This window comes from Dasypus novemcinctus, chromosome 1, assembly GCF_030445035.2.
Source record: "Dasypus novemcinctus isolate mDasNov1 chromosome 1, mDasNov1.1.hap2, whole genome shotgun sequence".
NCBI lineage: Eukaryota > Metazoa > Chordata > Mammalia > Cingulata > Dasypodidae > Dasypus > Dasypus novemcinctus.
Genome location: NC_080673.1, coordinates 16,424,748 through 16,439,282, shown reverse-complemented (window position 1 = coordinate 16,439,282; position 14,535 = coordinate 16,424,748). Strand labels below are relative to the sequence as shown.

Genomic DNA, 14,535 nt, shown 5'->3' with positions numbered 1-14,535 from the left:
TCGGAACTTTCACAAATTTAACACCAGCCTGCAATTGTTTGTTTGTTTTTTTGGTTGGTTGTTGGTTGTTTTTTTAAAAGATTTATTTATTTATTTATGCGCCTCATTCTACTCTTTGCTGTCTCTTCTCTGTGTTCATTCAGTGCGCGTTTTTTATGTATCTGCATGTCTCGCTTTTTTGGTTCATTGCTGTGTCAGCTCTCCGCAGCGTGTGGGCGACCCTGCCTGCACAAGGAGGCCCCGGGACGCGAACCCAGGGCCTCCCACATGGTAGACGGGAGCCCAACTGATTGAGCCACAGCCGCTTCCCTCTTTGTTTTTTTAACTCTGCTGACCACTCCTTTCTTGAAATGCTCTCTCTCATTGACTTCTCTACTATTTTATTTCTAATCTTTTTCTTACCCTTCTGAAAACATCTCTGCTCCTCCTTATTCATTTTCTCCAGCAGTGCCTACTCTAAAATTCAACTGTGATCTGGAATGCTCCCAAGAGTGTAAAGTTGGACCCTCTTGGCAGCTCCTAAGAGGCCCTCTCCAGTATCTCGAGGCTCATCTCCTGCCACTTCCACTGGAGATTATAAAAAACCTTGTGGATTTCCCTGAACATTCCGCATTCTTTTACGCCTTCATGCCTTGGCCTTGGCCTGGAATGAATGTCGGGACTCACTTCTCACCCCTACCCCATACCTTCCCTACCACCTCCACGTTAGGGAGCAGCTCCTGCTCTCAGAACATAGATGAACTCAGAGCCTTTGCAGGCATCCCCCTTTCCCATGCAGCGACTCCCTTAGAGGTAAGCTCTTTTTCTGTAATACAGCAGTTTACAGTGTGTCTGGCATATACAAACCTGTAATAAATATTTAGATACCTGAAAGGACAGTTCTTTTATCTTTTTAATGATGTGTATGAATACTAGCCTGAATGCCAAATAGCACAGATGCTAAAGTATCCTTGGATAAGCCTGCCCTCTGAGAGCAGACCTATAGCTGAAAACTAAAATTTATTATATAAGTAACTTTGATCTACTCTGAATATATTTTTTCTGTCTCACATAGTTATGTTTCCTTGTCATACCCTCCTAAAATGGATTTCTGGTCATGACATGGTAGTGAAATGTTGTTCTATACCTTAAAATGATATATCATCCCTCAAAACTTTGAGGAATTTTTTTCCTTGGGGTGAATTTTTTTTTTTTTCAAATTTGCAAGAGAAGATTATCTTATGCCAATCAAAATGCATGTGTTCTAAAGCCCCATATTGCAGTACTTTTTATGAGCTGTTATGAAAACTAAGCTCCAGGGCAAAGCAAGGAAGCACTAGAGGAAAAGCTGTTTTATTCATTTCCAGTTGCAGAAAGTAGTAACACTTCGTGTGGGAGTGCTGTATTCATTCTCGAATTTGTCCCCTAGGGGGATAATAGGACATTGCTTTTTCCATTTTCAAAATGGTATTACAAACATTTCTCTCAACACAAATAGCACATTTGACCTCATTCTGCTCTCACGCAATAAAATGTTTTTTCTTAATAATTCCTAAAAAGAATTACTGATGAATCTGTTGGTGACATAGAAGTTTTCAGGAAGATTTTGGAAATCTTTATGTGGTTTCACTGGAATTGTCAGATGTGAAGGTGGATTAAGAATTGAACAGTCTAAAATTTTAAATGCCTCATAACATTGGAAACAGGAATCAAAGGATTGAAATAAGCACTTCCTCAAATAAGGAGGTGTGAATAGTGGGGTCCCCAAGGATTGATGTTGGAATTGCTCTTCTAAAACATTATAAAGACAGTCTAGAAAAGGGAGTGAAGAGAGATTCTAGGCTCTTCTAGGTAAGGAAGTAGACCTAATTGGAACAAGATGAAAGAAATTTCCAAAACACTATATGAGTGGGTAGAAAAGGAGCAGATGTGACCTCATTTTCAATAAATTCAGCTTTCAGTTGTTTCCTCTCTTCTCCACCTGATGAAATATTCTGATTGTTCTTTTGAAGGGTGTATTCAGCAAAATTAATTTCTTATTTCTTATCCTACTGAGCTATTTGGTTTAAAAATATATATTTCCTATCTTCATGTGCATACATAATATATGTGTATACATAAATTATTCATGGGTTTAAAAATCTTAAAAGACTGTAATCTTTCCCTTATTGCTTTGTTTCATTTTTTTCTACTCACTCTTTTCCCTAATACCTTTCTTATTTTTAGACAGGTTATTTTTTAGGAATAATATGATAAGATTGTTATTATAAAATATTGACAATTTTATTAAAATATTTTATGTGACTTTTTAATATTATTTTTAGAGTGAAAATGCCACTTAGGAGCTTTCTTTTTAAAATTCCAAGCATGGAGAATTTAAATCTACCCATGGTAGCCTTTCTAAGATTTCCAAGAGGTATCAAAATCTGCCTTTGACTATCTGTGGGAATTGGTGCTGTTAAATAACATTAATATGCCTTGTATTTATAGCCCTGTCTTGACATCTGTGCTCTTACCACTGAAATGACTGCATTTGATAACTATAGCTTCATCACCTTTTGAAATCTCCTACAAAAAGGTTTTTTTGAGCATTTGTTTAATGCTCATGTTTGATTCTTGAAATTCAGTTAAAATTAGCTAAGGGTATAACTTTAAATATTCACAATCAGAAAGTATTTTTTAAAAAATCTATAAAGTATATATGTGATTCAGTTCATGAATTAAGGTATGAGTCCTTATGATAATCTTGGGAAAATAATTATTTGGTTTTCACAAATATATTTAAATATCAAATATTTCATAGGCATCTTGGTTAGCTGTTTATGATTTTACTCTGATTTGGGCCATTAAACAAACTTGCAGATAAAAGTTTTTTTGTAAAAGGATAATCAGTTTGTTGTTTGTTGTTTTCCTATTGTAGACATTCACTTGAGTTTGGTCCTTTAATTGTCCATATCGTTTTTTAATTTATTCCCCCTTGAGAATTACCCACTATTTTTCTGACCTGATTTGGAATCTCTATCCTGTTACTCTTTTACAACAAAGACCAAATTTAGCAGGAAACCATTTCCAAGTTAAATTGGGCCTTAAGTCCTAAGACTTAACACCAGCAGTTACTTTTTCATGTTTAAGTAAAGTACTTGTTTTGCAGATGAGATGTATCCAAATCTGATGAAGAAAGAAAACTAAAAAGGGATTATTCAAATTTTAAATTTGTAAGGAAAATGTTTCAGTTATCTCATTTGGATTCCCAAAATGCTAGCTTAATCCAAGCCAAGGAGTTGTATAAAATAATGGATCCAAAGTCATTCATTCATGGAAGTGGATGTGACTCAAGTGATAGGGCTTCTGCCTATACCATATGAGAGGACCTGGGTTCAAACCCTGGGGCCTTCTGGTAAAAGGAGAAAGAGAAAGTGTGCTGTGCAGTGAGCCAGTGCCCGCGCGGTGAGCCAAGTGCCTGAGTGAGTGCCGGCGTGGCAAGCCGAGTGCCCATGCGGAGAGCCAGGTGCCCACACGAGTGCCCTGCAGTGAGCTGAGTGCCCATGTGAGTGCCCTCACCTGTGCCACAAGCTGAGTGCCCACAGAAGAGAGTCATACAGCAAGATGATGATGCAACAAAAAAAGAGTCTAAGGGGAGAGTCAAGGTGAAGTGCAGCAGTGACCAGCAACTAAGGTAGTACAATTGGCAGGGAACCTCTCTCCACATCAGAGGTCCCCAGGATCAAATCCTGGTGAATCCTAGAGGAGAAAAAATGAGAAGAGAAGACAAAAAGAGAAATAGATACAGAAGATCACATAGCAAATGGAAACAGCAAAAACAGCGGGTGGGGGGGGCGGGGCAGGGGAGCAGGGGGAATAAACAAAGTCATTCATTCCAGCAAGGTATTATAGCAGATGACTCAAAGTTAGGTATTCATTTATTCAGTCCATGAACAAGCATGCATAGAGTACCAGCTGCATACTAGGTGCTTGGGACAAGATAAATAATATGCACTTACAATCCTCAAAGAGTCCTCAGTCTGGTTGGAGAGACATGTTAACAGAAACTGATAAGGCAATGCTGGAGGAGCAGTGTTAGAAATATTCACAGGGGACTGTGGGAGGAGGGAAGAGGTTTCCTTGAACTATGGTTCCTGAGTTTAAAGCTACTGGTTTAACCTATTGTGTGCTTAGTGGTAATTTCACATTTACAAAGTAAAACATTAAAGGTTATAGTGTCAAGGCAGAGAAGAATTTTGTATGAAATCTTTTATCAGTTGTAATTTTACTTTATATGCTGAAAATGAAAAGTTTTTATTACTAAAGAATTTGCGATTTATACTAATACCCTTAAAATATTCAATGCATTGATATGGATTTTACAAAGTAAATTTCAGCAAAATTCGAACCAATTCCAGCACCTACTTTAGTTTGTCTGAACTAGTTGTTTACAATTGTGCTATATACTTCTAAGGAAATTGTTAAAGAGTCTTGCAGTAATTAACAAGCTGTAGCTCAGTTTCCCCTGATATGCACTGGGGAAAGCTAACCCCATCCCCCATAAGCCTCCATGTCTAAGGGCATGGCTCTTCCCCACAGGTTAAACAAAGAAACCACATAGAGACGGTAGTAAAGGGAAATGAAACCTTCCCTACCTACATATCAGAGGGAGGTAAAATTCCTACAGAACAAAGAAACATCTGCTCCTGCAGCATTCCAAGAAACCATAACTCCCTAACCCACCATCTTATAGTCACTATCAGGGAAAGTTTTCACCTCTAGGGCTTCCTCTTGGCCCCTGCACCTCACTCAGACCCTCAATCCCCTCCCACCAACTATCATTTCTCCACCTAGGAAAGTTCTGTATAAATTCAAGTCCCCCCTTCCAGGAGTGGGCTGAAGTCTCTCTTCAGACCCCCACCTTGCTGGTGGGGGGGGGCTGAGGTCTGTTCTTCAGACCCCTCTGTTGGGAGAGCTTCCCAATACTTTCTCTGCCTGTGGTCATATCAGTCTCCTTGTCCCAGTAAGCGCGTTTTTCTCCAACAGAAATGTAATGGATTTATTCCCCATGTTTACTAATATCACTCCCAAATCTACTTTTAAACTATACCTAGTCACCGGAATAATTTAGAGTCCCAAAATACCAAACAAAATAGAATATTTTTTTTTCCTGATATGACATGTATTCATTTCCTAGGGCTGCAGTAACAAATTACCACAAACAAGAATAATTTTATATTTTAGAAGTTTTCCTTGTTAGTAAAGTATAAAACACTTAAGTAAATGAATGTCCTATGGAGAAGTTGAAATTTGTCCATGAAGTTTGGGTTCTGGTGAAACCAAGGTACTGTATCTTGTTGGTTGAAGGATGATTTTCCTAAGCCCTGAATGAAAAGTGTATTCACATCCAGCATCCAATGGTACGAATGGTATTAAATGTCAAAAAACTTATATATATATATAATATATATATAATATATATATATATATGAAATAGAGATAACCATGGAAATGGACACTATTTTAAAATTTGGGATGCCATCAGTGCTTAGTAATTATCTAAAGATGGAACATATGGTACTGATGTTTCAGGATTTTTATAAATACTAAGTTGAAATAAAATTTGATTTGGTGGGAAGAAACCTGTGTAACCCTGTTTGGGTTCTTCAGTGATTTTTAAATGCTCAGAAGGGATCAGAGTTTTCTACTCTGAGCAGCCCGATTTCCACATTTACCCGGAGGAAGAGGCCAAATAGATTCAAAACAGCTGGGATGACAGTGTGTGCCTTTGCCTTCTGCCTAAAAAAGGAATTCACAAAGGATGCTTGGACCTGGATTAACTATTAGCTCATTCCAGGCATTTCACATTCAGAAAAAGTAGATAATTTTAGATAGAGTTATCTTCAGTAACTTCTTAGGATTATCTTTACTAACTCAAGTAGATGATTTCCCAAAAATAGTTTTTATTTTTCTATCAAGTATATAAGTATACTTGATACATATTTTCAGTACATTCAGTTTTCTGATTATTTGTCAGACAGATAAAAAAATTATCTCATCCTGATGACAGGGAAGAAATAACTGAGTTGAAACTGGGCAAAAAGAGCCCAAGGTCTAAAACCAGCCATATCTAAAATGTATATAGTTGAGCATGATTAGTCTCCCACATACACAGAGATCTTCAGAAAGTTACTATGTCAATGCTGATGGGAACCTCTTTTGAGAATACCAAATAGTGCACATTACAATAGGAATCTGTATACTGGTTAACTATTTGTACAACTATGAGATTTACTGGGAGCTATTCTTTTATAATGGGAAATCTTCCTTTTATTTGCATGATTAAATATTCAAAAGTATGAAATGGCTACCTTCTTAGGCATCTATTAATTTCAGCCTTATTGAGTATAATGTAGATCTGTATTATATATTGTATTTTATGGTCTGTCCTAGAAAACTGGACTGTTTGCTTAGTTTGTTAAGTAGGGGCAGGCAGTATTTTGATTGGCTCAAAATATCCCCTTAGAAGTCTGGTAAAAAAATTTTTCCACTCGGTGGTTAAAACTACAGCACCACCTAACCCACTTGTAAGTGTGGTTGCCACAGTTTATCAGATGGAAGTTTTTAGAGAAAATAACGGAGTTACCACTATCTTTTATGCAGTAGGCAGATCTCCAAGGTCCAGAGCTTCAATGTTTCCTTTAGTAGGGTAAGATTGGGTTAAACTTGTTTATTGTATATTACTCAGCCTTTGGCTAGTGGTTACCCCGCCAAAGTATAATGTATAGTGCTACATTATCCTAACTTGGATTCCTTTTGTTAGAACAGTGACTGTGATGCCAGCCATGCTATGTTCTCCATTCTCTCCAATTTAGGCTTATGTGTTTAACTGGCACTTAAAAAAAAAAAAAAAGGAATCCTTCCAGATTTTTATCAGAATGTCATCTTTTATGCCCAGATTAGGCACAGCAGGACCACTGACTCCCATTGCAATCAACTGTCAGTGCTCTAAAAAGAGCAAGACTTAAATGTCTTCAGTAAGCACAGAACATTAGCAGAATCTAGCTTTAGCTAATCAGCGGGAAACAAGGGTACCAAGGCTGGAGCCCCCCACGTCCTTGCCATGTGTTGGTGAGGGTCCAGTGAGACCCAGCTACAAGACCATCCTCTTTCTTCTTAACTTGGGTCCCTGCTTTATTTTTACCACCTCCCTCCCTGCTCTTTTGTCCCTATTTCTTATTCTCCTTCAAGGTAAGCGGGTTAAGTGTAGCTGGAGAAAGGAAGCTGATGTGCTTTTTCTAATTTTAAAGTGCTTTTAATCAAGAGGGTTTTTAAATTACTGAATGAAGTTTGGCTTGCTATGATTTTTAAGTTCTTTGAATCATGAGTGATAAGGAAACAGTGTGCATATTGTTCAGTTATGGCCATTTCCTAAAGCTAAATATTAATTTCTCTGATCTTGTGACTGTGCATAAGTTCTTCATTAAGAACTTAGTTTTCTAGGGTTCACCTATGATTTCAAATCCAAACAAGCTAATGTAAGTTTCATTTGCTCTAAGGACCGTTTTTCTAAATCCCTTTGAATTCATATCATTTCTACCATCTTAGGAAAATATTACACATTAATAATGTATGATTTTTTTTTCTTTGTAAAGTACAAAGTGGATAGCGAATAGTCTAACTTGATTTCTGATAATCCATAATTACCATCTGATAAGTAATTAAATCTTTCAGTACATTTCAACTTATATGAGCATACACTGATCTTGGAAGATTACCCACTGATTCTCTTTTCCATTTCTAAGTCAACAGTGAGTCATTGATTTTGACTGTACATTAAATCAGCTGGTGCTTATGAAGGTGTCATAGTGCCAGTGAATCACAAAGGCAACTGCTTAGCCTTATTCTCTCTCAGGAAGGAGTGTTAGTTTCCTTCTCAGGGGAGTGAAGTATTGCACTGCTTTATAGCCATTCTTTGAATCATGTAACTTTAACATTTGACATGATTATTCTTAATTGACTTGTGGTTAGACAAATCTTCTATTTAGTATTGACTTCAGATTAATGACATAAAGGCTTTGAGAAGTGAGCAAATTCTGTTTTTCTGGTGACTGTTATTCAGCATTATTAAGGTACAATATTGTGCATATAATATAAACTGTGTCCTATTCTCTTGCTAGATTCATAAAGTATTGCCAGAAAGGTTCTTTCTGATCCAAGGTCCGCTCTCCCATTCCATACTCTCCATTCTCTCTCTCTTTTCTTCTCAGAGTCTCTCTCATAGCCAAAGCTGAAATTTTCAGATTCATTCATTAAGTAAACATTGAGGAATTACTGTGTGCCAGGCTAAGCCCTGGGAATGCAATGTTGCATGGACATGACCCTTACACTTTCACAAAACTTACAGTCTAATGCAGGGGTCAGCAGACTACAACTTGTGGCCAAATCCAGCCCACCACCTGTTTTTGTAAATGAAGTTTTATTGGAACACAGCCATGCCCATGCTTTTACCCATAGTCTGTGACTACTTTTGCCCTGTAACTAGCAATGTTGAGTAGTCACTACAGAGGACTTATAGACTGCAAAGCCTGAAAGTTACAATTTAGACTTTTACAGAAGAAGTTAGGAATCCTTGGGCTGGTGGGGTAATAATGGAGAGGTAAGTACAGCCAGAGGCTGGAAGGCCATGTAAACTCTCCTGAGGGCATTGGGACACTAGTGGAATATTTTAAGCATGGAAAGTAACATGCTAATGTTTACATTTTAGAAAAGACTCTATGGCTGCCTAATAAATAATAAAGAGAGGCAGTCAGTTTGCATGTTAGGTTGAGAAGCAGTAAATTACAGAGAGAAAGGGCTTGGGAGGCAGAATGTTTGGATTCAAATTTTGGCTCTACCATTTAGTGATTCTCACCTTGGGTAACTTCTGTGTCACAGTTTTCTGTCTATAAAATTGGGAAGGTAACTCATGGGGCCAAATGAGTTAATATATAAGAATTTTTTAGAACATAGTGTTTGCCGTCCTCACTGTCATTGCTGTTATAGTTATCCTGATAGGAGATGAGGGTGGCTTGAACTAAAGCAGCAGTGGTGAGGATATAAAGAGAACTAGCCAATTTCACAAGCTACACAGGTGATAGAATTGATAGGAATTAGTATTTAATTAAATGTCAGGAGGGTAGATAAGAGAGAACGAGAAGTTTAGGATGACATGCAGGTCTCAGACTTGATCAGTTGAGTGGTTCCAGTCCCCGAGACAGGGAAGACAGTAAACCAAGCAGGTTTAAACCAAGCAAAATCAATGTGAGGTTGATTTGGGGATACCATAGAGGTATAAGTAAAAATGTTCAGGAAACCGTTAGTTATGAGGACTGGAGAGCAAGCTAAGATATAGACTAGAGAATGGATGTAAGAATTATCAGTATTTCCAAGTCTCTGAATTTGGAAAAGAATGAGATAGTCTAGAATGAACTGGATTGCAGGTAGTCTTCTAACAAAATCCCAAAGAACTTAAAGATTTGGATAAAGAACTCTAAATTCAGCAGAAAAGAGCAAAACAACTTTTGGAGGAAGATAATCATAAAGTTTGAATCCATTAAAAATTCTCTTGCTATTTATACACATGTATATTTAGAAATGCACAACTCTAGAAGAATGCACAAGAAACTGATAGATGTGGTTGCATTAACAGAAGGGAAGCAGGAAAACTTGCTTTTCACTATATACCATTTTGGATCTTTTGAAGTTTTTATCATATGCTTGAATTACCTAAACAAATAGATTTTTAAAATTATTATTAAACACTCTAAAAGCAATCCTTTTTTAGCTGGCCCTTACCATAATTTCAACATCAACTAAATTCACATCTTTTTCTGTAGAGACTTTGTGTCTGAATAAACTACCAGTGGCTAAAAACCTACACATTAACATATTTGGAGCCTTATTTCTCTGGGTTTTTCTAAACAGTGTTTTACTTTGCTTTTCAAGAGAGTTCTAACACTGTAGATGGTGCTAATTCTATTATGAATCTGTGAAGGAATCATGTAATCTTACGGGATTAAGTGGAGTGAAGTGGCAGACCAGTTAGCCTATTTTGCAGTTGCTGTCAGTTCACCTCGCCTTTTCCCCAGCGGTGCACATTCCATAATCCGCTTGTCTAATAATCACTAGCGGCTCTCCATTTAAGCCAGTGCTTCTCAAGCCTGTGTGCATAAGTCAGTCACCTAGGGAGCTTTTAAAAATGCAATGGCACGACCAAGTAGATCACAGTTTCTGGGGGTGGGACACAGGCATCAGTATTTTTTAGAGCCACGAAGGTGATACTAATGTTGAAAAACACTGCCCTGTGCAAAAGCTTCAGAAGCAAAAGCACCCAGAAGCAAAAGCACCCAGGATTTCTGATGGCAAGATCTGCATGGCTGATGAGGAGGGTCCAGACAAAAGAGGGTGGCACCCCTCACCAAGTATCCTGTCATGCAGCCTCTTTTCACCTGTGCTCTCCCTGGCATGGTCAGGTATTAGGTATTAGATATAGTTTTAAAGCCCAAGATGATCTGGTTACAATCATTAAAGGCTTCTTTACAGTTTTGAATTCAGCTAAACTCTCACTGAGTAGAAAATCCTGAACTGAGACCATTGACTGCACATCCCCACCTTGCTCCTCTGTCCTGCGAGGCCCAGAGCCAGCCTCGTGATGGGCGCCATCTGATACCACTGCCTCCACATTGCTGCATCACTGTCAAAAAGTTGCATTTATCATACACCGGATATCTGGAGAAACCAAATACTGTACAACATGACCTATTTTTAAGTACCTGTTTTAATCAAAGATCCTAGAACCCGTTCAAACTCTTTAACAACTTGCTTTTTTAAGAGATCTTTGATAGGGAGTTAGATTTACGAGGTGGTGGGGGGGTAGGAGGTGGGGTGGTAAAAAACACATCCATTCATTTATCTTGGGATGGTGAGGTGAGGAAATAGCCTATTTATTTGTATTTCCATTCCAGCCTGGAAAATATCTTCTAATGGCATAGGAAGTCCTGATTAATAGCCTGTTTCTAGTTCACGTTTTCAACTGTTTTATTATTGCTTCAGTCTCTTTTTTTTTTTCTTTTTTTTAACCTGGAAATTGGTATCATAAACTCTGCTGTGGCGGTTTGCCTTCCTGTACTCATTGTGTGTCCCTCCTCCCTTTTGTGTAGGAAGACAGAGATGTCAATAACCCCCTGCCTAACCGAGGAGGCAATGGATTAGCTCCCGGGGATGACAGATTCAAACCTGTGGTACCGTGGCCTCATGTCGAAGGAGTAGAAGTGGACCTAGAGTCTATTAGAAGAAAAAACAAGGCCAAAAATGAACAAGAGCACCACGCTGGAGGAGATTCCCAGAAAGACATAATGCAGAGACAATATCTCACATTTAAGCCTCAGACATTCACCTACCATGATCCTGTGCTACGCCCAGGAATCCTCGGGAACTTTGAACCCAAAGAACCGGAGCCTCATGGAGTGGTTGGTGGCCCTGGAGAAAAAGCCAAGCCATTGGTTCTGGGACCAGAATTCAAACAGGCCGTTCAAGCGAGCATTAAAGAGTTTGGATTTAACATGGTGGCAAGTGACATGATCTCCCTGGACCGCAGCATCAGTGACTTGCGTCAAGAAGAGTAAGCACACATCCTCTTCTTCTTAAAAGGGGGCAGCTTTTGTTCTGATTCATATTTAGGTTTAGTTAGATGGTTACAATGGAGAAAATATTTATACTTTTATTTCAAGAGATAAGAGGGTCTTTGATCAGCAAAACGGTCAGGAGGAGGAGGTTGCTCCTTTTATGCTGCATATTGAGGATAGCGCACATAAAATTCTCGGGTTTTCTCCATCAGTGCTGCTCACCACATGGTCTCTACACTGGCACTGGTCTGTGAATTCTTTGTTACCAGTCCACAGTGAGAAAAGGACTTGCACCAGAGTGTAACAGCTACACCATCACAAACTTTGTTTAGCCCAGCTGACAGATTTTTTAACAGCAAAGTTTTCTTGAAATGTTGATTTACATTCTGAAGCAAGCTCCTTGTCATGTGGGGCAATAACAAATAGTAACGCTGATCTAGATGGCTCTTCTATAATTAACTAGGTATTTATGTTTCCTTTATTTTCCCCCTCAGTACTGAAACTGGAGATTGAAACTCCTATTTATAAGGCAAACAGAGCACTCAGCCAGATAAAACTATGGCCTAAACTTCCAAATTCTTTTCATATAGTTTGATTTTACTATGAAGGATTTCCAACTCTTAACTTTTGATAGAGAGTGATTACTGAATAAACTCAAAGCTTTTTTTCTATCAGTTTGTTTAATAATCAGTATTACTGCTATAGGATCTAAAAGACCTCCAATTAATGTGGATGCAAATTTAATTCACTGCTACTAGAAAACTCCCAAAATTGTATTCCTGATGATGTCTTGTTAACATATTCGTCATTTTAAAAGGTTAACTGAGCACACACGCACACCAGCAAGCTTTATGACCATTAAGTAAAATTCCATGCCTAACATAGTGCCATTCAGTAGGCTTCTGGCCTTCATATATTTATTACTAAAAATGAAAGAGGATGAATGGAATATGCAAAGTAGAAAGAGTGGAAATATAGGACCATGATATTAAGAGTCATAGCGTTTTGTTGCACAGAGAAGAGATAAAGCATCTGAAGAGGCTGCCAGAGAAGACTCTTGGAGCATTTTAATCCTAATCAGAGTAGACACTTGTCTGGTTGTACTGTTGCCAGATTTAGCAAGTAATAATGCAGGGCACCCAGTTAAATGTGGATGTCAGATAAACAAGGAAAAACATTTTAGCCTAAGTATATCCCAGATATTTCATGGGACATACTTATACTGAAAAAAAAAAGCCTTTGTTCATCTGAAATTCACATTTAACTGAGTATCCTGTATTTTACCTGACAGCCCTACTAGCTAAGGAATGAGGTTGTAGAGTTAGAACTACCATCTGAGTATCTGTTAGGACCCAAAACAATGTCTCCAGTCCCTTCAATATAGCAGGCAATCATACTACTCTCTCCTACTTCCAAAGTTACTTTGGGAAGCTATTGCATTCTCATCGCTGAAATGGGAGAGAAGGGAAGGCAGGGCAAGAACAAGTCTGATATTTATTGGTTTTCTACTACACAGCAAGACTTTTACTTTTAGTTATCTTATGAAATTCTCACAACCAAACAGTGAGAGGGTTATTACCTGTGTGTGTCAAGTTAGAGACTCAAAGAGTTGCGACTTCTCTGGATTTACCCACCTAAATGGCAAAGCTGAGATTCAGTGCTAGGTGGTTTGACTTGAAAGCCCTTTCTTTCCACCACAGCGCACCTCGGGTGTGTGTCTTCCTGGACAGCATGCCTACCTGAAGCACAGGGAGGTGTTACAATCAAAGAGTGCATTTAGCAGTGTGGAAGGCTGAGATTCTGAATGTTTAGTACCATTTAGCACATGAACTATTAATAAAAATATGTCATTTAAAAAACCAGTATAATTGTAGCTAGCTTTTTAATATAGGAATTCTGCTAAGAGCTACAATAAGAAAATCAAACAATGTGCAAAATGCAGAGCAGTGCACAGGTTTTTAGAGTCGTCCTTTTTATATCCCACTCCTTCGCTCCTCATGTCCAGCAAGACTTCTTGTTTGTACCACCAAAATATATTTCAACTCAGTCCATTTCTTTCATCTCCACTACCATCCCTCAAATTCAAGTCACCACCATCTCTCTCAAAATCTTGCAAGAACCTCTTCACTGGTCTAGTCTTGGCTGCGTACTGCCCGTTATTAGCACAGAGCCAGTGTGATCTCTTATAAACATAAATCTAGCCTATCTAAAACCATGCCGTACCTTCTGGTTGTGCTTAAAATAAAACCCAAGCTCCTAACCTGCAACAGCTGTGACCCTTACCTTCCTTGCCAAGCCCTCTTCTCTACTCCTTGCTCATAGTGCTCCAGCTGTGCTGGCCTTTCGGTGCCTGTCCATCTTCTGTTCCACCTTTCCTGAATGCTTTCCCCCCTTCTAATGGCTGGTTCCTTCCCGTCCTTTTAAGTCTCAGTTGAATCTTTCTAACCATGTTATCTAACTTGATAACACCCTGTTTTAGACTCTATTATTGTTCTCTGGGCTTTTCATTCATAGTATTGATCAGAGTAATTGGATATTGGTTTATTTGGCTATTTATTGACTGTCTTTCTCACTAGAGGATGAGGCCCCAAAAGCAAAGACTATGGTTTTTTTTGTTTTGTTTTTACCAGGTATTCACAGTAACAGGCACCTAGGAGCTCAGTAGGATGGAATCAGGAAATATCTGTTCAGAGAATGAAAGACTGACTGGATGAATGAATGAATGGAGCCTGCCAGGGTTCAAACCTTGGCTTCATTACCATATATGAACTCTTAGACCAGTTACTTAATCTCTTTAACCTTCAATTACCTAATGTTTAAAATGGGTCTCATAATACTTATCTCTCAGAATTGGCATTAGAATTAAATGACATGATAGACTAAAAGTATTTGTCATAGGCCTGGTGGC

The 14,535-nt window shown here is 38.4% G+C and overlaps 1 protein-coding gene across 2 annotated transcripts in view; it reads left to right on the top strand.

Moving 5' to 3' along the window:
* GALNT7 (polypeptide N-acetylgalactosaminyltransferase 7) overlaps nt 1–14,535 on the top strand; it is a 147,093-nt gene that overhangs the window by 70,322 nt on the left and 62,236 nt on the right. For both annotated transcript variants that reach the window (XM_058308070.1, XM_058308133.2), the window contains exon 2: nt 11,163–11,623. In XM_058308070.1, coding sequence (XP_058164053.1) covers nt 11,163–11,623 — 461 coding nt within the window. The remainder of the gene's footprint in view (nt 1–11,162; nt 11,624–14,535) is intronic.